We start from the raw sequence: 27,216 nt of genomic DNA on the forward strand, positions 1-27,216 counted from the left end.
TCCTGTCACACGTGGAATGTCTCCCCAGAGCAGGTTGTGAAATAGCTTCTGGCCTCCAAGGCCAAGCTGAGTTCTAAGGGAAAGGCCACATGTGCGGAGCTGAGGTTTCAGGATCCACGGCAGAGCAGGACGCTCTGCTCATCGACCAAGTTCAAAAAGGACGTAATGGAAACAGTGCTGAAAGCAGCAACCCAAATACCCTGCCTTTCCAGCCTCCAGCCACTGACTAGTTACCAACACAGCGCTGGCCACCAACCCCAAGGCTCGACCCCTTACCTATCATTTCTTTTTTCGAGCTCCCCAAAGTCCTCTGGCAAAGAGGTTTTGAGATCAATTTCACTGAGCGTCAAAGCAGTTGGGTAACCTCTCAGTCCCACAGGGGAAGTGGAGGGCTGGAATTCCACCTGGAGTCTGGTGCTGCCTCTGCCCTGCTGCCCCCAGATCCCTGTGCAGCCAAGGTTGGGAGAAAAGATCCTAGCATTCATAGCTCAGAGGCTCAGGAACAGAGGCACTGCCCTTTCTCCTGGCCATCTCCAGCTCACAAACCCACATCCGTGTTGGTTTCCTAGGGCTGATTTCACTGTGCTGCAGCATGGTGCGGCTTAGCAGTAGGAGTGTGTACTCTCTGGCCTGGTTCTAGGAGTTGGGGTAAGGGCAGAAGTTGGGGTGTGGGCGGCACTGTGAGCTCTCCAAGCTTACCTTTCCATCAGCCTCTGGTGTCCACAGTCCTGGGAGCTCCTGGCCTGTGACTACCAAGTTCTAGCTCCACCACTGGTGGTCCCACTTCCCTTTTCCACACTGGCCTCTCATCAGGACACTCTTCAAGCTGAACTAAGAGTCAACCCCTTTCCATTATAGCCGAATCCTGGCTAAAAGACCTCCCTCTGCTGCTGACCCTGTTTTTCCATGGGATCCCATTCCAGAGTGCTGGGCTTTCAGCATATCTTCCAGGGTGGGGCATGCCCACGACATTAGACAGACTATCTACCTTCTCCTTCTAGCGCCCACTCCTCCCATTAAAAGGGAAGCTTCCAGAAGCATTTCTCATCACCTACAACCAAACCTAACTGCTTAGTAAGCTGTATGTGAGTGTCTAGACAGTAAAGACCACTGAGCAATAGGGATAAAACACTAAGAAGAGAGAACAGGCAGGAAGTTCTGGGAAGCCTGGAAGAAAGGCGGCCTCTGCTTTAGTGTGGGCTAAGTGAAGCGGGGATGGGACGCAGAGGACTGGGAAGAAGCTGCGCATCAGATAATGGGACAGGAATCTGCAGCAGATGTAGCAGAGAGTGGAGCCAGGGCCAAGAGGGGGAAAAAATCAATGGCATGGAGGATGCACTTGAGACACTCTTCCAGAACTCAGAGGAAATGGCTGGCAGGATCAATCCAGTGAGAGGAAAGATGACGGTGTGAGATGGGAGAAGAGAGCTAAGAGGACACCAGGACAGGAGGCAGAGCCAAAAGAGACACCCCAGCAGCAGCAGCAGCTCACGGGGCAGCCAGAATCTGGCTTCTGGTACATTCCGCAGCAAGGGGATAGGGACAACTGAGAAAAGAGGAACTGGAAAGACTGATGAAGAACAGGCAAAGGACAGCGGTCCATCCCCAGAATCCCACATAAAAGTCCCGGCATGGTGGCGTGCACTTGTAACCCCAATGCTGGGGGCAAGGAGAGAGACCAGTGAGTCCCTGGGGCTCACTGGTCAGCTGCTCAGTCTCATGGGACAGCTCCAGGCTCCTCAGGAGGAACAATGCCTAAGATTGACCTCTGGCCTCAATACTCATGCACACATATATGAATGCTCACTCATACACAAACACACGCACATCCAAACACACACACTATAGGGAGCAAACCCAGATCACATGAAATTGCCAGCATTCAACCACTGGGGAGCTATAAAACTCACAGTTAGCTCAGCAGGGTAAAACTCTAGCTGGTCTCTGCTTCCCAGCCACTTTGGCATAGGAAAGAACACCTAGAGACATTTTAGCAAATGTTTTGATGTACGAACTCTAAAGATAAATCTTGCAAATATCTAGGCAGAGGTGTGGGGGTGAGGGGAGGGGAGTCAAACTTCCCACAAGGCTCTCAAGCACAGGCTGCCCTCTACCCTTTCTGCATCATGAAACCCCAGGGTTAATGGAGCAACTGGGACATACACATTACTGTGTGAGACTCACGTGATATGCCAAGCGGGAAACCTTCTGGAAGTTGATCCTGTGAGCCAGCTGGGAGCAATGGCACACTTTACAACTGAGGTCAAGACAGAAACAGCCAAGTGGAGAACATAGAACCTGGGGAAAGAGAGATAAGTCTATATAACTGCTGTGAATGGAGATATGGATGGGAAGGAGCATGCGGCTTCCCACAGGATGCAGAAACACGTACAACAATACCAGGGACGTGAAATCCAGATTGCACCCTCAGAGCCTGAGAAATGGGAAATGTAAGAAAACGTACACCAAACTCTTCGTCTCCATAAGAGAAGGAACAGTTTTAAATGAGGTGGTTTCTCAAGCCAAGTCTCCCAGCCAAGGAGCCTGAGGTGATCATTTGCCTTGCTAGTGCGAGGCCCTAAAAAAACACTCTCTGTCGCCACCTAGAACCTAAAATTGTAGACAGAGACACCTAAGATAAACCCGCACTGAAGGATCCTCTGGACAGCATGGTGGTAAATGGGACCCAAAGCTACCAAAGCGTGGAAGATAGCGGTAAAGAAAATCTGATCTGTGTGTCCAAACAGAAAACAAGCCTGTAACCAGAACACTCCAAACAGGCCTTTGCATACCAGACAGAAGTTCTGACCAGAAATTCGAGCCAGTCAGCTTCACCATGAAAACACCAGTGGCCCCAGATTGTGCTTTTTGCATGTTTCTGTTGGGGCATGTGGGAGGGTTGTTTGTTTCTTGTTTTTGAGATAAGATCTATGTGGCCCAGCCTGGTCTTGAAGGAGTGGTCATCCTGCCTCTGCCTCTTGAGTTTCTGCAGTGTAGAACACACCGCGGTGTCCTCCCCTCACAATTTGGAACAAAGTGATGCAGATGCCAGGTGTAAAAGATGGAGCAGAGGTCTACCACAATGTGTCCAGGACCCTGCCAGAGGGCAGTCAAGAAACGGGCACTGGACAGGCCTGCTACAGATGAGGGGACAGCACTGAGATGTCCCGGCTGCAGGTGGCAGACTAATGAAATGCAGAGCCACCTACAGGACTCCAGAGGAGACGGGGGGGGGGGGGGGGACACAGAGCACCCTCTTTTTAGTTACCTACATAGCTGACACTTGCATTTTAATACTGGTTTAAGTGTGCTCTCCTCACCGACCTTAGCCCTCCCCCCATGGAACACATTTCTTCCTCATCCCAAACAGAAGCTGGGCTCAGGCTTTGGATCAAACAGGCCTGCACTTACTTCTCTCCCTGCCTCAGGTATCCCCATCTTTCAGACATGCTCCTGTGGCGGTCCTCGCTCTCACAAGACTGAAGAATCGGCAGCTGATGTCATATTAGAAACCCAGAAACAACTAAGCAAGAATGTGATGAGAATCAAGAAATAAATCCATGGCACGTCCCATCCTGAAATAATCATGGAGGTTCCTAGAAAAACCACAAGAAGCCAGGCAACTGGGAGCTCCATGTGGCCCTTGGGAACACAGGGCAATCAGTCACTGTGTGGTCATTAGTGGAGGGGGTAGCCTGTGCCTGTTCTACTGCCAGGAAAGCCCAGGCATCTCTGAGCTGCTTTTCAGACACCAACCTCACCACAGCCTGTCCTCTCGGGCCCGTGCGTCTGCTTTGATACCCAGGACAGACACTGTCCAGTACTTGCTTTGTTCTCACAGATTTATTCATTCTTTTAATCCTCCCAGTTACTGAACAGTAGCAGCAAACAAACGATGGCTCAATGGGCCAAATCTGGCCCTCCATTCGGTTTTATAAATAAAGTTTTATTGTAACACATTTATTTAGAACACTGTTCTTGGCTGCTTTTGTGCTACAGTCATAAGACAGAGTAATTCTCACAGAGAGTAATTGCCCGTGAAACCTAGACCATTTACTACCTGGTCCTCTATTGGGAATGTTATTATCTCCATTTTACAAGTTGAGCTCAAGTTATCACATACCAGAGGCCATGCAGCAGGCGCTGATGGAGGTTGCAACACAGGAGTGAGGCAGCAGGAGGGCTTGTAGCCACCACAGCTTCATGCCCATCTACTCTTCAGTGGCTGGAAGATTCTTCTGTAGTCTCTAAATGTTCTGGAAAGTCAGAGTGAAAGGCAAGCTCCTCCTCATGAGCCTTCTCAGCAATAAAGCAGGAAGGCAGTGGCTTTGTGGCTTCCCCTTATGGAAGGGAGGAAAGACGAAGGACAACAGAGTCAACAGGCCCAGGCTGGGCAGAAAGTTCTAGTCCTTGCCTTTAAATACCTGTGAAAGGCTGGGCTCCAGCAATGCATCATGGGAACTCTACCTGCATCCCACAGGCCACATGCAACCCAGGACAGCTGTGAGTGAGGACTGACACAAAATCGTAGACTTTTTAGAATGTTCTGAGATGTTTTTCTTTGCAGTTTCTTTTTGTAACTAGGTTGTGCAGTTCTCGAGGATGAACGTTGTAGATGACATCACTGAGTCTCGCTGTCAAAAGGCTCGGTACACCTGCTGGAGCCAGGTTTCTGACTCTAAAAAGAGGAACCTATTTTTGAGTGAATCACAAAAATAGCCCAACACTGGGAAGCGTTCCTGTGGCTCACGGAGCACAGAGGGGGAACCAGCAGAGGCCAGAAAAGCTACCAGCAGGTCAGCAGTGGCCAAGAGATCTCAGGGCCCGCCAAAGAGGAGAGGACGGTAGAGTCCCTCTCAGCTTGGCACTCACAGGTCACAGGGAGGGACATGCATTCCCTACAGCTGGTGGAACAAAGCTACCAGACTACGAATCATTCGGCCTCGAGGCTAGAAGCCAAGCATGTGTCTTGGTGGGCTAAGATGGAGTTGTCCCAGGGATGATTCAGAGGGCATCGCCTCTGTGCCCTGACTAGTGACCTCCTCCTCTGTCCTCAGAGTCACCTATTGTCACACAGGCTTCATCCCCATTTGTAAGCACCTTGTAATAATACTGTACCTGCCCAGATCATCCAAGACACCGCCCCATTTCACACCAGCAGCCTGAAGCTCGAATCTCATGTCATGGGGCATTACATGCCCAGAGACTCTGGGACTGGGATGCACATGTCTGCAGGAGGCCTCTACTCTACGCTAAGACAGCCTGAAGGTGCACCCTCCCGGCCTTTGCTCCGTGGGAGAACCCTAACCAAGACTGGTTACTTCTTTCCCTGACTGTCCAGGAAGGTCTTGATGGGGGCTATCTCCCTTTTCCTGAACCAACCACCCCCACATCCGTACAGGCAGAAAACCCGGGCCAACCTCTGGAAATAGATTTGCCTGGGCCCTGGGGGTGCACAACCAAAGAGTAACCATGCTGCATTGGCCCCAAGGCCAATTTTGCTCAGAGACATGGAGAAGAAAGAGCAGTATTTTTATCTGAAGCCAGATATATTATTGGAAAGCTAAATATACACGAGTTAAAGAAATGTCACACGTCGCCTGTAGGTTGCTGTGGGCTGTCCCCTTTCCATACTCTTCCTGGATGTGAGGACATGTTTCCTGCTTCTGTGCCTTCGGGGGTATGTCTGGTAAGAGGGGGAGGAAAGGTCCAAGGCAAATCTTGGTTAAATAAGAGAGTATTTATCCTGGAGGGGATCAGCCTGTCTGAGCCAGGACTTTAGAGACAGTTTTGGCTGGTCCTTCCAGCCATGCCAGATAAGCTTCTACTAGCTTGGTGGCTCATGTCACCTCATCCTCTCACAGTACGGAGGTGTGTGGTATTGTTGGGATTTTGAAAGCCCCATGGTTAAGAGAGGGGCCCTACTGGAGACTCCAGATGACCTAGAAATCAGTGTCAGGTGACCCTGACCTCCCTTGCAGGACTCTACACTCCAGGGGCAAGAAGGCCGTCAAGCTGTGCTGGGCTCTCAGGGTGCTCATGTCCAGTCTGTCTTTTTCATGACTCACGATGGCATGTGCCACTCATGACCTCGCCTCCGCTCTGCCTGGCCTTTCCACGAGTGATTCTATAGACTTGATGCTGAGTGCTGCAGCCCAGACCAGTTGGGGCGGGGGTTGTTGTCTCACTCGGCCTGGGAAGATGTACTCTAGGCAGGATGTGCGGCCAGCTCTGGGGTTCTGGGACCACACTTAGCTGGCATCGAAACATATGCCACCTCTTCCCACCTGTGTGCTTTGGAATCCAGAGCTGAAGTCCCCTGGAGCTGAGCCTGGAGTATACCACTGGCTGGTTTTGTGTGTCAACTTGACACAAACTAGAGTCATCAGAGAGGAAGGAGCCTCAGCTGAGGAAAAGCCTCCATGAGATCCAGCTGTAAGGCATTTTCTCAATTAGTGGCCAATGGTGGGAGGGCCCAGCCCACTGCGGGAGTGCATCCCTGGGCTAGTGTGCATCCCTGGGCTGGTGGATCCTGGGCTCTGTAAGAAAGCAGGCTGAGGAAGCCATGATGAACAAGCCAGTAAGCAGCTCCCCTCCATGGCCTCTGCATCAGCTCCTTCCTCCGGGATCCTGCCCTGTTTGAGTTCCTGTCCTGAGTTCCTTCACTGATGAACAGTAACACTAAGTGTAGGCCACCTAAACCCTTCCCTCCCCTGCTTGTGTTTTGGTCATGGAGTTTCATTGCAGCAATAGAAACCCTAACTAAGAGGCTGGGGATTGTGTGAAAGAGGCTGATGGAGCGTATATACTCAGGAGATGGCTAGAACAGGATGAGGCCGTAAGGGGGTTAGTTCAGAACACCAGCAGACACCCCGGAGATCTGGTATCTATACACGTACATGTTTTCTCCCCTTGCCTATTGACGGCTGCTGTTTCCAGTGCCGTGTGTACAGTGTGGTCTTCCCCATACAGCTGCAGATGCTTCCCAGAGAAGGAACAAGTGGGTAACTGTGGACTTCCATGCTCACTGCAGCTTAGGGTCCAGGGTAACCCCAACATCCACTGCTGAATCCTTTGAGACTCTGTTGCTCAAAGTGGCCATGACAATGGTGTCTCTCTTGGGAAAGGGTTTTGGTTCCACTTACCAGCCAGATGGAGCTCGAGGGCTCTTCCTGTGTTAGGACCCTCACAAACGGGAGTTAAAATCAGTCAGTGGATTGGGTGGCCATTCAGAAGTGTGTGATTTTTAGGTCCCTTAAGGATCCTGGAAACAAGGCTGTCTGGACAATGGAACCAAGAAAGAAGAAAGGCCATCTATCCTGGGCTAGGGCATGTCCTGTGTCTTTGTGGGGCTTCTGGGAGTTGGGCACCTGAGGCAGGGTTCTGGCTGTGAGGAGCTGAGAGGACCCAGGCGGTGCTCCTCACTTCCAACCTGCATCCATGGCTGCTTCGTTCAAAACTCCCTCCCTGGAACAGTGGCCTGATAGGGTGGGAATGCAGCTCTCTGTGTAAGCGTTTTACCTGGGACCATCGATCATGGAAACTGTCATCTGTCCCCACGCATCCACCTTCACTCCAGGAGCCCCAGAAGAATCAGGTCATGAAAGCTCGGGATTTTCCAGTAGATGCCCTCAGTCATGGCCTTGTTCTCTGGAGTTCATAGCTCTACTCTGTCGTTCTCATCTGCAAGGACAGGCCCGGCTCCTCCTCCGTTTGCCTTGAGCTTACTTATTTCATTTTCAGTACTGGGGTTTGAGCCTGGGCTTCACGCAAGATAGGCAGGCTGTACAGCAGGCTCTCTCTACACAGCCCAGGGTGACTTTGAATGTGTGAGCCCCCTGCTTAGCTGAGATTTACAAGCCTGCTTCATCAAGCCTTGTTCCCAGTACTTCTTAAACTGCCCAGGCCCTTAGATCAGGAAGAGGAGAGAGTTGGTCAGAGATAGGGCCATTGCCTATCTGGATTTTAGTTTTTACCTTCTGGGCTTCCAGGAAGAGGCTCATGTACTGGGCAGTGACAAATGAGACTCTGGAGCTTGTAGTGTGTGGTGTGTGTGTGTGTGTGTGTGTGTGTGTGTGGTGTGTATGTGTGTATGGTGTGTATGTATGTGTGGTGTATGTGTACGTGTATGTGTGGTGTGTGTGGTGTGTGTATACATGTATGTGTGGGTGTGTGTGGTGTGTTGTGTGAGGTGTCTGTGTGGTGTGTGAGGTGTATGTGGTGTGTGTGTATGTGTGTTATGTGGTGTGTTGTGTGAGGTGTGTGTGTGGTGTGTGTGTAGTGTATGTGTGTGTGGTGTGCAGTGTGTGTGTCTTGTGTGTGGTGTGTGTGGTATACAGTGTGTGTGTGTGTGTGTGTAGTGTGTGTGGTATACAGTGTGTGTGTGTAGTATACAGTGTGTGTGTGGTATGTGATGTGTGTGTGTGTCGTGTGTGTGTGTGTGTGTGTGTGTGTGTGTGTGTGTGTGTACTATCCATCCTTCTTAGAACTTCTTTCTCCCCAACCCCGGAACCCACACACAAGTGCCAGTCCAGGGTGAGAGAACACCACTCTCCATACCCCCTCAGATGCAACCTTAACTCCAGATGAATGTGTTCCATCTCCCTAAGGACCAGGTTTTCTCTCACTCCCTTGGCCCACGCTCCTCACTGCCCTCCTAGCCTGGGAACAGCCCTCCTGCTCTTCAGAAGCATAGTAGACAGAAATAGCTTGCTGCCTCGGGGCTTCCTGGTTCCCAACAGTGCCTGTCTTCCAGGCCCTCTGAGGGTCCTGAGAACCAGGGTGAGAGCCCAACTCTGGGTGCTACACAGCTGGGGAGAGCCACTGGCCTCTTTAGGAAGGGGCTTCTGGGATCTGTGATTCCTCAGGCCCATCTAAACCTCACAGCTTGAGAGCCTACAGCCGAGTGGTCCTTGCAGCACAGTTGTCATGGCAACGGAGACACTAACTGGACTAAATGGAAAGGCAGAGCTGGTTGCTTATCTGTCAGCAGGTGGAGAGTTGGTCATCATGAAGAAGTAGTTTCTTTGGTCCATTTCATAAATGGACATGTAAACCCAGTCAGTAACAGGCCCCAGGACTAGCAGGGCGTCAATACAGTGACAATCATGCCTTCTGGACTTGCAGAAGGTCAAGCTGCTGAGCAGCCAAGGGCCCACCGTGGAGTCCAGTGCTGTGTCAGCATCCTCTCCCTACATCAGGCCACACGCATGCTTACTGCTCCATACATCATGCCCTGTGCTGGCTCAGGGGCCAGAGGGTCAGGAGAAGATTTTTTAAAAAGTGAATTTGGGTCATGATGGAAGGAAGTATAGATGTCCTCAGGCCAGAGGGGAATGGCTGCTGGGCTTGATGGTCGGTGGCATCACAAGGAAGGGAGCCTGAGCTAAGATGAGGGCCGAGCAACTGTGATGCAGGAGAGTAGGGGGGAGAGAGCAGGGCGCTCGGCATGTACAGCTTGTACACAAAAGGGAACAGAGCGAGGGAGGATGGACAGATGGATAGGTGGGTGGATGGATGGATGGATGGATGGATGGATGGATGGATGGATGGGTGGATAGATGGATGGGTGGGTGGATGGATAGTTTAGTGGGTATATGAATGGATGGACAGATGGATGAGGTGGTGGGTGGATGGATGGATGGGTAGGTGGGTGATGGGCGGTTAGTGGGTATATGAATGGATGGACAGATGGATGAATGAGGTGGTGGATGGATGAATGGATAGGTAGATTGGTAGATGGATGGATGGGGGAACTGGTAGACAGATGGGTGGGTGGATGAATGGCAAACAGGTGTGTCTGTGGAACTTCAGGTAGTTCTTTGTTACTCCATAGAAAAGTAGGGAAATGTGACACAGGAGTCAGTTGGCCGAGAGCCTCAAGCTCAAGAAACTGAGATGGGTGTCTGATATACCTTGGGAAGCCATGTCAGATTTTTTTCTGTCAGAACTGGAGGTCGCTGTGATTCTCCCTCTTCTGTAGAGGCCACTGGACGTGGTAGGATGAAGGCAGGGGTCCAGCTATTCTCTACGGGAAGAGGAGTGGTGACCAAGCCCAGAGCACAGGGCTGCAGGGACAGGCTGACAATGGAGCTGGTGAACAGGTGGAACCGGCATGCTGAGGGGCTGGAACGTGGGAGAGGAAGGAGAGCAGCAAGTGGAAAATGACTCCAGTCTCCAGCTCAGCGAGTGGGAGGCTGAGGTACCACTCCCAGAGATGGAAACAGGAGGAGGAAGGGGCTTGCGAGAGAAAGATGAGGGTTCAACTTGGGACATGTTGGGTTGCAGGAGCCAGGAGACACCGACTGAGGTGTTCTGTGGAAAGCAGTGGATGAGTCCTTGCTGGTGACACAGGCTGGATGACTACACTCAGGATGCAGCAAAACCTGAGGCCAGAATGGGATACCAGGGGCTGAATCTGAGGAGGACAAACAGAAGGGATCAGTCATGACAAGATGCCAGGGGGAGCATCCTGAAGACCAGAAGGCATTTTGTGTTGTAATCAGTTACCTGTACCACAAAGCAGGGCAGGGAGGACAGTGCCTGTTTCAGACATGACAAGATGCAGGCTTAGCAGACTAAGCCCAGGCATGGGATCAGAACCCAGTTTCTCTGGCTCTGAAACCCAATAGGCTGTTTGTCTGTACCATGTTTAGCAAGTGGGGTTAGCAATCCAGATGCACAATAAACCCAGAAGATGGACGAATAAACAATGAATGGGTGGAGACAGACAGATGGACAGATGGCCACTGTTACTAACAAACAATGTAAAAAGATTTCAACCCATAACAAAGAGGCTGGTGTGTGCCTGGGAGCCCTTCCATGGACAGGAGACGGCCTGAAACTTTTCATAGTGCTGCAGACTACAGAGACAAAGACTCACCTTCCTCCAGCCTCTGCAAACGACTCTTTAAAGTCCTCTCCTGAGCAAGTATGGGGTTTTGTGTCCAACCCCCCTCCCATTCTTTCCATTCTTTCTTGTGAGCCAAGGCCAGTTTTAGCACAGGGCTTTCTCTATTTTGCTAACACACATGATGAGTAAGATGGCCTCTCAATCAGCATTTTCCAGTTTTAAAAGATGCTAAAAACTGATCTTTGAAGTCACGCTTCCTGCCCACCACCATCGGAAGGTCTGGGGTGTCTGGAGAGGCCGGCAGGGAGATGGTGCCCCCTGCAAATCTGGGTCCTGCAAAGCAGGAAGCCACAGGACAGGAGCAGGTGCCAGCCTGTACCCAGATGGCCTCCTGATGGCAGGGTCCAGGCTGAATCCCCGTGCCCAGAAAGTGACCAAGAGCCTCAGGCAGGGGCTGGGTAAATGCTTCGTAGGTGAGTGAGTCTCGTGGGCTTTCTCTGCAACACACATCTGTCAGCCACACAGAGAAAACCAGCACATGCCAGGGTAGAGCTTGCAGGCAAAAAGTAAAGACGGCCTGGGGGAGTTACGGCCACATGGCTAGCTGGCATACGCTGGGCGCCTGTTGTGCGCCAGGCACCGTGTTAAGCACCTCTTGAAGGATGCTTCTCTGAGTCCTCTCGGAACTCATACAAGGGAGTTGCTACCACTATCCCCATATGAAAGAGGAGTAAAGTAGAGCTGAGATGAGAAAAAGAAACCCCCAAGGCTTGTTGATGGCACTGAGGTCTTAGTACAACTCCAAAACACCCCGAAAACTATGAACTGGGGAGCTCTATGAGCTCAGAAGATATCTCCGGGGACTGACTGACTGAAAAGTCCAAGACATTATGGAGGATGTGGCTGACTTGGATCCTGCCTCTATCACCTTCCTCTGGCCTCAGTTTCCCTGTGGGTAAAATGAGAAAGGAGATTCAAGATAGCCCAGTTCCTTGGCAGAGGGAGCAGGGAGCCTGAGGTATGCTGTTTGGCCTCAGAGTCACCCATGAAAGCAGAGAGGGTGATTGCTGATGAGCCAAGAGTGGCACAGCGAGTCTCTGGGGGTGCACAGCACAGGGGAGCCTCACCTCCCTTCCTGTCGGCAGAGCTCTTGGCTGCGAAGTTGGCCATGGAAGGGTCCCCTGGTGCTGGCACTGGCAATGCCATCACTCACCTTCACATCCTCTTCTGTCCACAGGGGAATGACGTGCGGATCATCCTTGGCCAGTTTGACCAGAACATGGCAGCGAAAGTCTTCTGTTGTGTAAGTGAGATTCCACCTGGGTTCACCAAGCCTCTCCAGCCTGGAATCTCTCCTGGGGTCAGAAGCTGTGCTCAGAGCAGGATGGTCCCGGGGGTGCTGGGGGTGTTGCAGCAGCTGCAGGGCTTTTCTGAGTCAGCACGGGACACTCCAGACACCCCAGGGGACTCAGGTCCCTCCCTGCCCTGCAGATAGAGTTCAGAACGAGCAGAGGACACACTGTCTACTCTTAGGAAGGATATAAGGAGTGGGTGACCGAGTGCTTTTATACCTTGTCCAACTTACCCTGCTCAGTAGCCATGTGAGGTAAGGGGGTTTCTTTAGTGACCTCAGCCACCTCATGAGTGGAGCCCTGACCCTGGTGCGATCTATTCATGACATACATGGTAGGGGTTGCACCCAGGAGCAGCATGTCTGTTTCCATGGCTGTGCTACGCTCTGCTTGCTCCCCTCAGGTCAGGAGGGAAGTTCACCAAGTGACAACCCAGTCATGAGTCAGCATGTCACCCCTGGCCTTTCTCTATAAGATCATCCTTGGTGTGGTCTCTAGCAAGGGGCCACAGCTCTCATTCTCTTGCCCTTCCTGAGGTGTGAACAGCAGGCCTGTAGGGAAGACCAGAGGAGGCTGAGGATGGACATAAAAGGTGAAGCTAAATGAAGAGACAGAGGACCCTAGCAGGTCCAAGAGGGACAGAAGAGAAGCGGCTAGATGCCAAGGACACACAGGTTACCCTAGCCAGCCAGCTTGGCAGCGAAGAGAGGAAGTTGAGGCATCCCAGGGGGAGGCTGATGAGGTAATGGTGAGAGGTGATGTTGGAGTCTGGTGGCTACTGTGCCTCCATGCTGACACACCGGCATTGGACCCCTACAGCTTCAGCACACTTCTGAAAGAGAGAGTGTCACCCCATCTCACTAGCTCACGGAGGACATTAACTGACGCAACACTCTCTCACGAAACCTGAGCCCCAGCCCCCAAAGTCCCCCCACCCCCGATCCTCCTGTCTGAAGGCAGACATGATGGAAGGTGACTTGGGAGGGGTCCCAAGGGATCTGAGTACCAGGACCCTGAGGAGCAATGAGATGGCTGCAGGGTCCAAACCTGAGGAAGAGGCTCAGAGAAGGCCAGCGCTGACACAACAGTATTTCCAGATTCAGAAAAGCCTTCCCTTCTGCAGGAGAGCCCAGAAACGGATTCTCTGAGTATCAAGCAAGCTCCTGCATGGAGGGACTCTGGAAAGGGCTGCACTTGACCCCCACCCACCAATTTCCCTAGACCTTTGAAAGCCTTAGTGTCCATCCAGAAAGAAACCAAAGGACTCTGGGAGAAAATGATGAATGTAAGAGCCCGGCCAGTGGCCAGTTCCTGTGTGCTGAGAACACACACTACGGCCTTGTGTCTTGGCTCCAACTCAAAGCCCTCATTTGTGCTGGCCAGAGAGAAGTGGTTCCATGAGCACTGGTGTCTGCTTTGGGTCCTCCAGCTCAGCCTCAGGCCACAGGCCCAGGCTGGGCTTCCTCCTACCTCCTCTCCCACCTCCCATCCTGCCTGTGCTCCGGAGAAATCTCCGTGCTAATAGTGAGAATTTACTGCTATGGCTGGATGCTCACCCACGGAGGAGGCTCTTGGAGCTTTGGGTTGGACTTTTGTCTGGGGCTTACCCTCAAGGACATCCACGATCTGTGCCTCTCAGGGAATGCATGGAAGCAGAGAGACCGCACGCTCCGTCAGTACCGCACCGCCACTGCTGAGCACGGTTCATCATCAGTGAACTCAGGAGAAGAACTCAAACAAGGCTGGGAACTCGAGGCAGAAACCAAGCAGATGCTGTGGCATGGAGCTGCTTACTGCTCGCTCTTCATGGCTTGCTCAGCCTGCTTTCTCACAGAACCCAGGACCACCAGCCCAGGGATGGCACCACCCGTGATGGGCTGGGCCCTCCCCCTCCCCCATCAATCACTAATTAAGAAAATGCCCTGCAGGCTTGCCTGCAGCCCGGTGTCATGGAAGCTTTTTCCTAATTAAGGTTCTGTATCTCAGATGACTTTGGCTTGTGTCAAGTTGACATCAACCATCCGGCACTGTATAAGCTCTGGAGGTCCCAGGGAAACAGGTCCCTGGAGGTCCACAGCCCTACCCTCCATCTGGCAAAGGACGAAGACCAGTGTCCCAGCCCCAAGAAGCCCTCTATATCCCACATAGGGACTCTTCACTCAGGGACCAACACAGAAGCGGGCACATGGCCACTCCCTCCTGACAGTAGACTGAGCCAGGCCACACCCTTCTGTGAGCCTGTCCATGGGTGCTTCATCTGTGGTTCTGCCCTGCACGTGTGACTCAAGGCTCTCCACAGGACAAAAGGGACTTTGGGGACAGGCTATAAGGAGCGGAGATGAACAGGACTTTTGTACATTGATAAGGACCTCATGACCCCTGGCTGCCCTGAGGAGGAAGGAGAGGAGGCAGGAGGACCAAGAGGCTGGGAGCTGGTAGAAAGTGGTAGAAAGGGCTTCAGACCATTAATACCTGCGCTGTATTCCCCATGGACCAGGCTTCTGTCTCCTGGAAAAGTTCCTCAGGGAGCAGCCTGGAGGGACCATGAGGGTCTGCTCACACAGCTACCCTGATCCTGCTGCCTCCTGAACACTGTACAGTCCACAGTCCTGGTGCTGGTCACAGCTGCGAGTGTCGGAACTGGGCCTTGTGCTGCCCCCTTGTTCCCGGTGTCTCCTAAGCAATATGCCTCTCCTGCAGGCAGGAGGGCCTTTAAGATCAAAGAAGCTTCCAGAAAGGTTTTGTTTTGCTAAGAGAAGGTGGCCCTGGAATCTTTTTTCTCAGTAGCTTTGTTTAGGGAAATTCCTCACCTCAAGTTGGGCAGTCTTCATCTATACAGGGGGAGATAACAGCCTATTCCCCTAGGCTAGCCAGGCCCTGGTCAGACTGTGTGTGTGGGTTCCCCCACAGGTGGCAGATGAGGGGCTGGACTCTCACAAGACCTGCCCCTGAAGGCGTGACCGAGGATTTGGGAACTTCCTCCTGTTCCTAAGGCTAGTCCCTCCCAGAATGAGGGCACCACTTATCATCGCTGCCATACTCTGGGGTCACAAGTTCAAATCCAGCCCAGGCTACACAGCGAGACTGTCTCAAAAAGAAAACAAAACACCCAAGTCTTGTTCCCGGTCAGAACCCTGCATTATCCTCCTGTAAACAGTACTTCGGAAGCTGAACCCTGTTCATCAGAGGCCCCAGCTGCTGCCTGCTTTTGTCCAGCTGTGAATTTGTAATGCGTGTGAAAGATGAGTTCTCTGTGCCCATCCCCGAAACTCTGGCTGGGGCACAATTAGTGTAGTCGCTAGGGGGAAAAAAAAATGAGCTGTTTCATCATTAGAAGTACGGTGTCTAGGAGAGGGGCATTGTGAGTCCAAAAACATCAAAGAATTCCATAAAGGAGGCAGCTGTCTCCCAGCCTTAAGCAGCTTTGAGAACTCTGTTGTAGAGAGGATGTTGGTGCATACCCGTGGCTCTGATAGCATCCTGGGTGTAAGGCACCTTTTAGGGCTAACGACCAGGAATGTGCTTCTTGTTCCTCATGGGTGATGAGAGCTTTATGGAAACCTGCTGCCCTTTTCTCTTGAGTCACCAGGAAGTTCATGGTGAATCACACTGCTCTTAGGTGCGGTACCAGAACCTTCCACCTGCTTCTCCATAAGCAGTTCCCTTTCCCTCCATCAAAGTCCTCGGTTTCTCCAGGTTTTAGGCCTTCCTGCAGCTACCTGAGGTCCTTAGAGTGATGGGGAGAGGGGACCAGCAGAAGTCTGTCCACCCTCTGGGAGGAGGAAGCGTGGCTCTCCCACCCTCTCCTGACACCCGAAGCCCCGCTGATCCCGAGTCTCTGCCCATCTCCCACAGGCCTTCGAGGAGAGCATGTTCGGCAGCAAGTACCAGTGGATCATCCCAGGCTGGTACGAGCCAGCGTGGTGGGATCAGGTGCACGTGGAGGCCAATTCCTCCCGCTGCCTGCGCAGGAGCCTCCTGGCCGCCATGGAGGGCTACATCGGAGTGGACTTCGAGCCCCTGAGCTCCAAACAGATCAAGACCATCTCAGGGAAGGTCAGTGGTGAAGTTTACCCCTCCTGACCGACCTGGCTTGTTCCATTGGTAAACATTGACAATGTGTCTCAGAGGGGCTGTGCGCTCCAAGCAAGTCACTTGACCTCCCTGAGCAGCAACACTTGGAGACGGGGCAAGGTGGCTGACTCTTTATCCAGACAGCGTGAGGATCCAGTGAGGAGAGGGGGCTGGGTCGGCAGCACGTGACACAGGATAGACAGTGTGGTTGCTTACACCTAAGGAGTAGAGCCTCAACTTGTGGGACACTAGCCATGGCCAGAGTCACTTCCTGGGCTCCTATCTCTCTCCTGATAACCAGCTCACCAATGCTTCCCTAGGTTAGGTGGTTCTCACACACTTGGGGTGACACACTGCAGGCCAGCCAGCTGGGGCCGGGCCCAGCTGTGCTTCACCACTGGGCAAGCCTCTGCCCCCCTGGACTTGCAAGGTTGATGGTGGGCAATATGCAAATTCCTGCTGCCCCTTTCAAAATGAGAGAGACGGCCATAGCTGACCCTGCTGTCACAGACCTGTGATCCTAGCCCTCAGGAGTGCTAGGCCAACCTCAGCTACATAGGAGTTTCAGGCCAGCCTAGGCTGCATTAATAAGATCCTGTCGAAAGAAAGGAAGGAAGGAAGGAAGGAAGGAAGGAAGGAAGGAAGGAAGGAAGGACTATCAAAAGCAAGAGGCCACAACCCAGGTGACCGTGAGGTCCACCATCCCACCTCTGACCAGCAGCAAATCCCTTACGGTGTGATATGAGCCTCACCCACCCCTCTGAGCTCAGAGCTTGGCTTTGTGTTTGTTTTTTGCTTGTCTCTTTTTAAGACAAAGTTTTACTGTGTAGCCCTGGCTGGCCTGGAATTCACTGTGTAGACCAGGCTGGCTCTTAAACCCACAGAGATTCATTCACCTGCCTCTGTTATCAAGTTCTGAGATTGAAGGTGTGCACCACCGTGGCCCCTGTGCTCCAAGAATTTCCTCCTCATTCAACCACAGGCTCTTACAGACCTAGTCCATTTCCTGGGGAAGCTTCATAACCAAGTGTAGATAAATGTTTTTATTCATTATTTAATCCCAATCAGAGCCACCTCTCCACCAGTGATTTATTGGTTTGTCAAAAAACTAGCAAATCATTAGGACGGATTTTGTAAACAGTTCCTTAGATCATGTTGGCACCTGGCTAGAAAAGGCTGGAAGAAATATTTTCCTATCAAAATCAATGTGCACAGGAAAAAAAATAAGCAAGACATTGAGGAATGTACGGAAATAACTCTCATTTGGGTAAATGTTATTTTTATGGGTGTCAAAGTTTGCAAGTTATTAAGAGTCTTGGATCCAGAGCACACTATATTTTAATTTAAAAATAGTGAAGTTTGAGAAAAATTCAAAAACTAAGAGGAAAAAAATCCCAGAGGCAGACAGGATATTAACCAAACTAAGCCTTAGGCAACGAAAGCCATAATGGTCCACAGGAGCCCTGTGAAGCTAAGTGGGGTGGCTGGTACCCCAGAAGGCTCTTAATGGCCATCTGAAAGCATGATGTCACCCAGGGCAGGAGCCTGGAGGCAGGAACTGAAGCAGAAGCCCTGAGGAGTGCTGCTGACCAGTTTGCTTCCCCTGCCCCCTGGCTTCCTTTATACAACCGAGGACCACTTGCCAGGGGTGGCACCACCCACAGTAGACTGCCTGCCCCCAACACACACACACACCAATCATCAACCAAGATAATGCACCACGGCCTCTTACAGGCTAATCTGATGGAGGTGTTCCTCAACTGAAGTTCCCTCTTTCCACACAGCCTGAGTTTAGATCAAGTCGCCAAAAGCCAACAGAACACCTAGGGAGAGGCCCCTGTGCCCAGTGGGATTGAGGGGACAGTTACCAAGGGAGCAGAGGCAGCAAGTCCTCAGCCTCAGGCAGGGGCCTTTTAAAACTGACATGTCTCATTGCCACAGTGATGGGAAGAGAAGGCAGGGCTGGGAGGTTTTTGGGGGGTCACTGTGACCATTCTATGCTCTGAAATGAAGGCAGGGAAGGACATGGAAAGGCAGGAGAACCCAAGGACCAGCCTCACAGTGCTAATGTCCTGTCCCCTGCAGTTTCTAGATTTCCCCTTTCATGGCAGAGGGGTAGGCTTAGGAGGAAGAGCTTGGCGGCCTATGGACACAAACTGGTTAGATCTGAATCCTTGCTGGACAGGTGACTGTGTCCATAGCAACATTCTTATCTCTCCTCTTCCTGGTACCCAGTAACAGCACTCTGACTTTAAGCAGGTAGATGGCCACCCTTTGAAAAATGGACATTCCCAGCTTCTCAAGCTAGCTGTGGCCAGGGTTCTAGCACAGCCAATGAGATGAGTGTTCTTCTCAGACTACCAAAAAGCCCTCCGGGGAGTGATTCTACCTTCTGTGTTGGAACTTGTGTTGGAGCTTGCCGGCACTCTGACAGCCACCTTGGCACATAGCACAAAAAGCAAACTCCATTCTAGACACTGAGATTAGAATCGGGAGCCAGGCCTCTGATCCCATGATGAGGCTCTCCTGGAACCCACAGGTGACATTTGCAGGACACAGACCTGAGCCATCTCAATGGAAGTTAGAGATAGCTTGCTTGCTGTTACATGGTGAGCCTATGATGGACAGAGGATATGTCATTTAACTGCCCCTCTTCTCTTACAGTGTCTCCTCCATAGCTCTGTGAGAACATATGGGATAGCACAGTGGGAATATCTTAGTCTGCAGGCAACACACAGAAGATGCTCGTTAACATTCAGACTGAGCACTAGGGCCAGAGGTTCATGGGGAAGAGCTCACAGCCACAGTCGTGGGGTGGGAGCCGTGAGACCACTAGAGACAGCTCTAGATTTTCCAGACAGTTCGAACCAGGGAACAGAAACTGACCAGAAGCTATCCTTGTGTCCTGCCTAGCCGACACCACTACCAGCTACAGCCACTCTCCGACTCTGCCCTACAGATGGCTACACTTGGCTTTGAATGCGTGGTCCTGTGTCCCTTCCCTCTTTCCTGTAACACTTATGAGTGATACCGAAGGTGTTCCGTGTGCAGTATCCGTGTGCATTCTGTGGTGTGATGTTCCGAATCCTCTCTCATGCTACCTTGAGCAGACCTCCAGGTCATGTGGTATGAAAGTCTTATCAGCATGCATCTCTGAGTGGATGTGTGGTTTCTCTGTCCTCACCTGCAGCAAGTGCTCTTAAATTTCCGTGTGGTCTGACCACGTCATCTGTTTGCATACCCTGCACACAGGCCTATTCTGCTTGTTATTGGGATTGTACTGGCTATAAATCAAAGTCTGGGAAACAGGCGTGTTAGTCATATAGTTGTTCAGTCTAGGAATCCTGTGATTTTTCATTTTTCTCTCATTTCTGAGACCTGCTTTGTGCGTCTCTGAGAGGGGCTCTTGCGCTCATTTTTCTGATTTGCTCCTGCCCGTCTGCCATGTTGTGATGGATGCCTGCTCGCCCAGATACTGGGCATGGAGTCTGGTGGAACTTCTGAGTCACAGAATGGGCATCTGTTGGCTCTCACAGACACTGCCAAGCAGCTTTCTAAAGTGGGTCCACTAGCTTCCACACCCACCGGCAGTGAGGGGGACTTCCACTCCGGGCACAGGTTTGTCGGCACTTGGTGCTGTCAGCTTTTTAATTTTAACCAGGCTAGTGGGTGGGACGTGGCATTCCATTTTAGTTTCACTTTGCACATCCGTGACTGCTGATGAAATTGGGCATGACAAAATTTCTCATCTTTTTCATATGTGTGCGCACGCGTGTGCATGAGGGGGTGCATGTGGAGGCAAGGGGACAACTCCAGAATGTCACCCACCTTCTTTGAGACACGAGATTCACAGAATAGGGTAATCTAGCTGACCAGTGGGATTGCCCGTCTCTACCTCCCCAGGGCTGAGATGACACACGGGCATCATGGCACCTGGAGTTTTATGTAGGTCCTGGGGATCAAACTCAGGCCCTTGCAACAGCACAGCCAGTGCCCTTACCAAGCTCTTATCGCCTTCCTCTCCTGTGTTTTGGTTGGTTTTGAGCTTCCTTTGTAATTGCCTTTCACCCACTTTCCTACTGGAGTCCCTGCCTGGTTGTTGTTGCCTTGTTTTTGGTTGTTTTTAGGATTTTTTGTTTTTTTCCTTGCTCACTGGTGGCCCAGAGATAGAAATGCCCCCTGTGTTCTACCTGAGGAGCCTTTGGGAAGTCTATGTGGGGCTTTTTTCTCCTCCCACTCTCTGACTTGCCTCCCACTCTCTTGGTGGCTTCAGTGGATAGAAATTCTCCATTTTGATGCAGTCCAGCTCATTAGGTGTTCCCTGCTGTGCCTTGTCTAAGCGCTTTGCCCTCCCTCACCCAGGTGGGCCGCTAAGCCTTCTGCCTTATCCTTTAGTTTAGTTCTGCATCATGGTAAATAGCGGGCGTGCATGAAAGTGATTTTATGTATGTCTAAAGTAAAAATCAATATTTGTTTTGTTTTCCATATGACAAGTAATGGATTGGGACCATTTATTGAAAGGGCCATTGCTGCCCTCCTCCCAGGCTGCGCGCCTGCAGGGCAGGAATCCACCTGCACAGTGTGGCCCATCTCTGCGCGCTGTTCACTGTCTTCTGTGGTTTGCCTGACTTTATGGCACCGCCATGCCATCTTGATCACTAACGTCATAAAACAAAGCCTGGCATCGTCGGGTGTGAGTCTGAGATCTCTAATCTTCATTAGGATCTTCTAGGATGTTCTTGGCCAGATGTTGGTTTTCACTCGTGGGCACTCTCCTGTGTACAAGTCCTTGCAGTGTTTCGTTCTGTGTAGGGTCTCTTTCTGCCTGAAGACTCTTCCCGGATCCTTCCTTAGCTGTCATCCGCCAGACAAGGTCTCCCTGCTCCTAGCTGTGTTAGTGTCCTTTGTGTCACTTTTAATTCCTAGTGCGTTCTTAGCAAGGGGTGCCTCCAGCTCATTTGCTGTTTCCCTCCAGCTTTATGATATCACTGTTTCCTGGCTTCCATTATTCCTGTTAGACCAGCCACCACACATTGCTCTTTTAGCAGTGCTGTGTCTTCTGTCTAGCTACTTTGTTTTGAAGCCAGGCGGTGGTGGCACATACCTTTAATCTCATCCCTCTGGAGGCAAAGGCAGGCAGATCTCTGTGAGTTTGAGGCCAGCCCGATCTACAGAGTTAAGTCCATGACAGGGCTACACAAAGAAACCTGTCTCAAAAACAAAAACAAAAACAAAAAAAAATGCTTTTGTCTTGACTTTGATCTTCAACTTTTGTGGTTGTTATTATTGTAGTAGTATTTTGATCAGGTGATGTGTGCACATGCGCACACATACATGTGTATGTGCACTCGTGTGTGTGTGTGTACATGTACATGTGTGCATGCATACATGTGTGTGCTTTTCTTTATTAGACTCCATGGGACTTCAGGGGACTTCATGGCTCCATGAGCTGGTCTCTACACTTACACTTCCTTCACTTTTCCTTACCTTTCAGGACAACGCATGATACGCATTTCCAGGCATTTCTTGTGCTTCTTATTTTCTGTCCCTTCCTTGCAAGTCCCCTGAACAGTAACTAGTCCATGTTGTCTCATCTGTGCTTTCTGCTGGTCAAACCCACTGCTGCCACCACCCGTCAAGTCTTTTACTTTGGAGGTTGCATTTTTGTCTTTTTCTATTTTCTCCTGTTTACTTTTCTTCTTTTGTAGCTTTCAGGTCCTTGGTGATGTTTTTATTTTTTAATTTTCTCACCTATCTACTTGAATACAGCAGCCTTGCTAATATTAAAGTCCAAGTCTCATAACTTCATGATTTGGGTTTCTTGTGGGATTATTTCTAATGCCCTTCCTTCCTTTTCTATGATACTTCTGGTATCACTGAAGGACTTTGATGACATATGATGCTTGTGAGAGATTGCAACAGATACGGACATTGCCATCTTTCTCTTCAGTGAGGGGAAAAAAAAACCTTTATTTATTTTTTTTCTTTTTTTTTTTATTGAGAAAAGGAGAAAAAAAAAAACAAGTTTCCACCTCCTCCCAGCCTCCCATTTCCCTCCCCCTCCTCCCACCCTTCTCCCCCTCCCCCCACTCCTTTCCCCCTCCCTCTCCAGTCCAAAGAGCAGTCAGGGTTTTTTGCCCTGTGGTAAGTCCTAGGTCCTCCCCCCTCCGTCCATATCTAGGAAGGTGAACATCCAAACTGGCTAGGCTCCCACCAAGCCAGCACATTAAGCAGGATCAAAACCCCGTGCCATTGTCCTTTGCGTCTCATCAGCCCTCATAGTTCGCCATGTTCAGAGAGTCCAGTTTTATCCCATGCTTTTTCAGTCACAGTCCAGCTGGCCTTGGTGAGCTCCCAATAGATCAGCTCCACTGTCTCAGTGGGTGGGTGCACCCCTCGTGGTCCTGACTTCTTTGCTCATGTTCTCCCTCCTTCTGCTCCTCATTGGGACCTTGGGAGCTCAGTCCAGTGCTCCAGTGTGGGTCTCTGTCTCTATCTCCATCCATCACCAGATGAAGGTTCTATGGTTATATGCAAGATATTCGTCAGTATTAATATAGGATAGGGTCATTTCAGGTTCCCTATCCTCAGCTGCCCAAGGAACTAACTGGGGACATTGCCTTGGACTCCTGGGAGCCACTCTAGTTTCAAGTCTCTTGTCAACCCTACAGTGGCTCCCTTAACTAAGAATTGTAGTTCCGTGCTCCCCTATCCAACCTTCCTTTATCCCAATCCTCCTGTTTCCCCAAGGCCCCCCTCCTTCCCTTCTAACTTTTCTCTCCCCATCTCCCCTTACCCACATCCCACCCCACCACCAAGATTCCAATTTTCTCCCCGGTAATTTTGTCTACTTCCCTTAGCCAAGAGGATAACTATGTTTTTCCTTGGGTTCACCTTCTTACTTAGCTTCTTTAGATTCACCTATTGTAGACTCCGTGACCCTTATTTATGATTAGAAACCAATTATGAGTGAGTACATCCCATGATGGGGCACTGAACTGAACAGAGAATTCTCAACAGAAGAAGTTCAAATGGCCAAAAGACACTTAAGGTCATGCTCAACTTCCTTAGCAATCAGGGAAATGCAAATCAAAACAACTTTGAGATATCATCTTACACCTGTCAGAATGGCTAAAGTCAAAAACACCAAGGATACCCTTTGCTGGAGAGGCTGTGGAGGAAGGGGTACCCTCATCCATTGCTGGTGGGAATGCAATCTTGTGCAACCACTTTGGAAATCTGTGTTTCGGTTTCTCAGGAAATTCGGGATCAACCTACCCCTGGACCCAGCAATACCACTCTTGGGAATATACCCAAGAGATGCCCTATCATATGACAAAAGCATTTGTTCAACTATGTTCATAGCAGTATTATTTGTAATAGCCAGAACCTGGAAACAACCTAGATGCCCTTCAATGGAAGAATGGATGAAGAAAGTATGGAATATATACACATTAGAGTACTACGCTGCGGTAAAAAACAATGACTTCTCGAATTTTGCATGCAAATGGATGGAAATAGAAAACATTATCCTGAGTGAGGTATCCCAGACCCAAAAAAACCTTTATTTTTAACACAGTGTGGTGAAGATGGTTCCAAGATTGGCTATGACTTTGCAAGGCCTGATCTGTTTTAACTTATCCTTATTCCCAGTGGTCAGCCCTTCTGCATTCTCATCGGAAACCCTAAGGTGTTGACCCTAGACTCTATAAAGGTTTCGTCCCTTCTCCTGGTGCTCTTTGCCTTGTTTTGTGGTCCCTTGCTTCATGCAGCTTCGCTATAAAATATTTCAAATGAAAACGTCTCTTGTCATGTCAGCCTCGTGATTCACATCTTGCTGCCTGGGTAGCCCTGAAATGCAGCCTTACTTCCATAGGGGATTACCAAAATGTCTTGCCCAATGCTTCCTGCTCAAGCCTTAGCTGGACAACTTCCTGCTGGCAAACTTGCCAGTGCCTCAGCAAGGAGTCTGTGACCATCTCAAAGCATGTCTCAATGAAACTTGGTCGCTACCATCCCGGCTGGCCTGATTGCTTGCCTTTCCTTTTCTTTCTTTGTATTGTATTGATTTTTGTTTTTCGAGGCGGCATTTCTCTGTGTAATAGTCCTGGCTATCCTGGAACTCACTTTGTAGACCAGGCTGGCTTCGAACTCACTGCCTCTGCTTCCTGAGTGCTGGGATTAATGGCACGCACCACCATTGCCTGGCATTTGCCTTTTCTTTCTTTCTTTCTTTCTTTCTTCCTTCCTTCCTTCCTTCCTTCCTTCCTTTCTTCTTTCCTTCCTTTCTTCCTTTCTTCTTTTTCCAAGATAGTCTTGGTTATGTTGCCCAGACTGACCTCAAACTCATGACTTTCTGCATGCTGGGATCCCAGGCCTGTACCACCACCCCGAACCCTGCTTGCTTTCTGGTATCTGAACAGAAGCTTCTCTTTGTTTTTAGGAAACTCTGCTTGAATCGGATGTCGTTCTCAATTCCTTGTGTGCTCTTTAGTTGACTCTTCGGTCTGACAGGAGTTTTTCATCACAGCCACGGAAGTTCAAACTGATACTAATTAGCTTGGCAGGAGAATACCTCTGGGGGAAGGAATGTCCCTGTCCTTTGCTCTGTGTGGAACTGCATGGTGTGAAAAGGAACAGATGTGTCTCCGGTGGCTCTTCAGGGTTGTGCAGCTTGCTGAAGAAGAGTTACAGGGAGACAGATGCCACCTCAGCTAGGAAAGAACTTTCTATTGACAGGTCCCAATGACAGTTGTAGGAGGGCCGTCATAGTTCATGTGTGTTCCAAAACTGAGATTTTAAAAACAGCATATACCTAACTGAACTCCCTCGCTGACATGGAAAAACAGGCAGCCCTGGAATTCACATTTAACAAACCACCCTGGGGGCCAACTTCACTGGAGTGCAGGAACCAGTGTAGGAGCTACACCAGGGAACTCTGTGAACAAAACTTCCCCAGGGGGAGATAGGCAGAGGGGCAGAAAAGAGGGTGTGCCCCTGTCCCCTCTCTTCTGGGTCACAATGCTTGATTCCCGCAGGAAGCAATAAATGACAAAAAAAAAAAAAAACAACAACTCAAGGAAGGAAGAAGTGGAAGGTTTGTGTGGCTCACAGTGCGGGTCAGTCCATCACAGCCGGAAGTCGTGGTAACAGGAGTTTACATCTGCATCCAGGAAGCAGAGAAAGATAAACACTAGCACTCAGCTCACTTCCTCCATTTTATTCTGCTCAGAACCCCAGCCATACCATGGGTCCGCTCACTTCCCGCCTCAGCTCACCTGATATAGACACTCCCTGATCCACATGGGTGAGCCTGCATCCTGTCAGGCAGATGATCCGTATCAACCATGCCAGCATGGTTGTGCTGGGATCACAAGCGCACAGCATCGAGCCACCTGTTAGCTTTGCAAGCCCCTGCAGGCTGGGAGCTCCACCACTCTCTAGAACATGTTTTCAGAGGGACAATACATTCCACGTCCCAAATGCTGCCTCTCAGAACACTGAGATCCAGCCTGTGATTGAGGGGAACCGTCTATGTAAAGTTATTTCCAGAAACTTCTAGCACCTTGTGATAAACATAACCTCTAGAAGAACAATAGCCAGGACTCCTTGTCAATTTAGCAACAGAGGTCAGCTTTAGGGTGGCTATTCCTTGTCTCTGGCAGTCATGAGAGCTTGCCTCGGAATCACCTGGGAGGAATGGTAAATGGCCCGGGATATGATGCAAGAGGAAAAGCAGCAAGGCCCCATACCCAGTCCTATCTCAAGCCATTACTCACAGAAGCCCTGTGGACTGCCAGATCCTTTGTCTTCATGGCCACGCTTCTGTTCCTCATCCCCCAGAACAACAACCAAAGTAGAAAAAAAAATAGAGATTTGTAAGCAACTGATATAAAAGGCAGACATTGAGGCCTGTGTTTGTCCCAAGGCCAAATGAAATAACCTGTATAATCTTGCTTTTTTTATGGTCCTTACACACAGGTGCACAGACACACGTGCATAAATATCACACACACACACACACACACACACACACACACACAAACACACACACTCATTACGCCAAGAAAGTTAAAATATGTAGGCAATGACCTCCCATCCTGGGTCTGTCCACCTCGGGCCTCCATCCCGCCCTGCAGTAGCCACTATCTCGTTGCTATGACTCCACACGTGAGAAGAAGCACCTTAAGGCAGGGAGATCTGCTTTGTCTGACAGCAGGAGGGATGTAGCCCATCATAGTGGGGAAGGCATGGCAGCCAGAGTGGCTTGCGGCTGTGGTAGGTGGAACCTGTGGTCTTGCTTGTTCACGTCTTGGCTGCCCACCAGGAAACACACAGAGAGGCTTAGATTAGAAGTGGGCAAAACTGTAACCCACAAAGCCCGCCTCCTCGCCTGTCTCTTCCTCCAGAAAAGCCCCACCTCCCACAGTTTCCTCAGACTCCCAAAACAGAGCTGCCATCTGGAGACCAAGTGTCACAGTACACGAACAAATCGGAGACATTGTCTATCTGAACCTAACAGCCCCTGACTTTCAGAGGGTCCCAGACAGCCTAGGATATTCTCTAAAATATCATCTGACTGAATAGATGGGTAGAGTAAATGAAATTCGAGACAGATTCTGCCATAGTCTAGACACATGTCCCCAAAGGCCATATGTTAAAGGCTTGGTCCCCAGGAGGGCACTATCGGGAATTTATACAACCTTTGAGAGTTGGGGCCTGATGGGGAATCATTAGGTCACTGGAGACCTGCCTTGGGAAGGAACTGTAAGACACAGTTCTCTCTGCTCCCTGGTTCATGAGGTTAGTGGCTTCGTTGACCACACCCCCTACCTGATGAGCTATACCTCACCACAGAACAAAAGTGGAGCCTGACAATCACCAACTGAAACTCCCAAACTCAACCAAAAGAAACCCTTTCCCTCCTGATGGTTTTGA

General features: G+C 50.5%; 1 protein-coding gene across 1 annotated transcript in view; it reads left to right on the forward strand.

Annotated features, from left to right (window-relative positions):
* The window catches only part of Gabbr2 (gamma-aminobutyric acid type B receptor subunit 2), a 343,001-nt gene that overhangs the window by 183,677 nt on the left and 132,108 nt on the right, over positions 1-27,216 (forward strand). The window contains exons 5-6 of the mRNA XM_041667549.1: positions 12,090-12,155; positions 16,060-16,260. Of these exons, the coding sequence (XP_041523483.1) occupies positions 12,090-12,155; positions 16,060-16,260 (267 nt within the window). The remainder of the gene's footprint in view (positions 1-12,089; positions 12,156-16,059; positions 16,261-27,216) is intronic.

Source organism: Microtus oregoni, unplaced genomic scaffold (genome assembly GCF_018167655.1).
Source record: "Microtus oregoni isolate MIOR12 unplaced genomic scaffold, Mior012 000017F_ref0000208, whole genome shotgun sequence".
NCBI lineage: Eukaryota > Metazoa > Chordata > Mammalia > Rodentia > Cricetidae > Microtus > Microtus oregoni.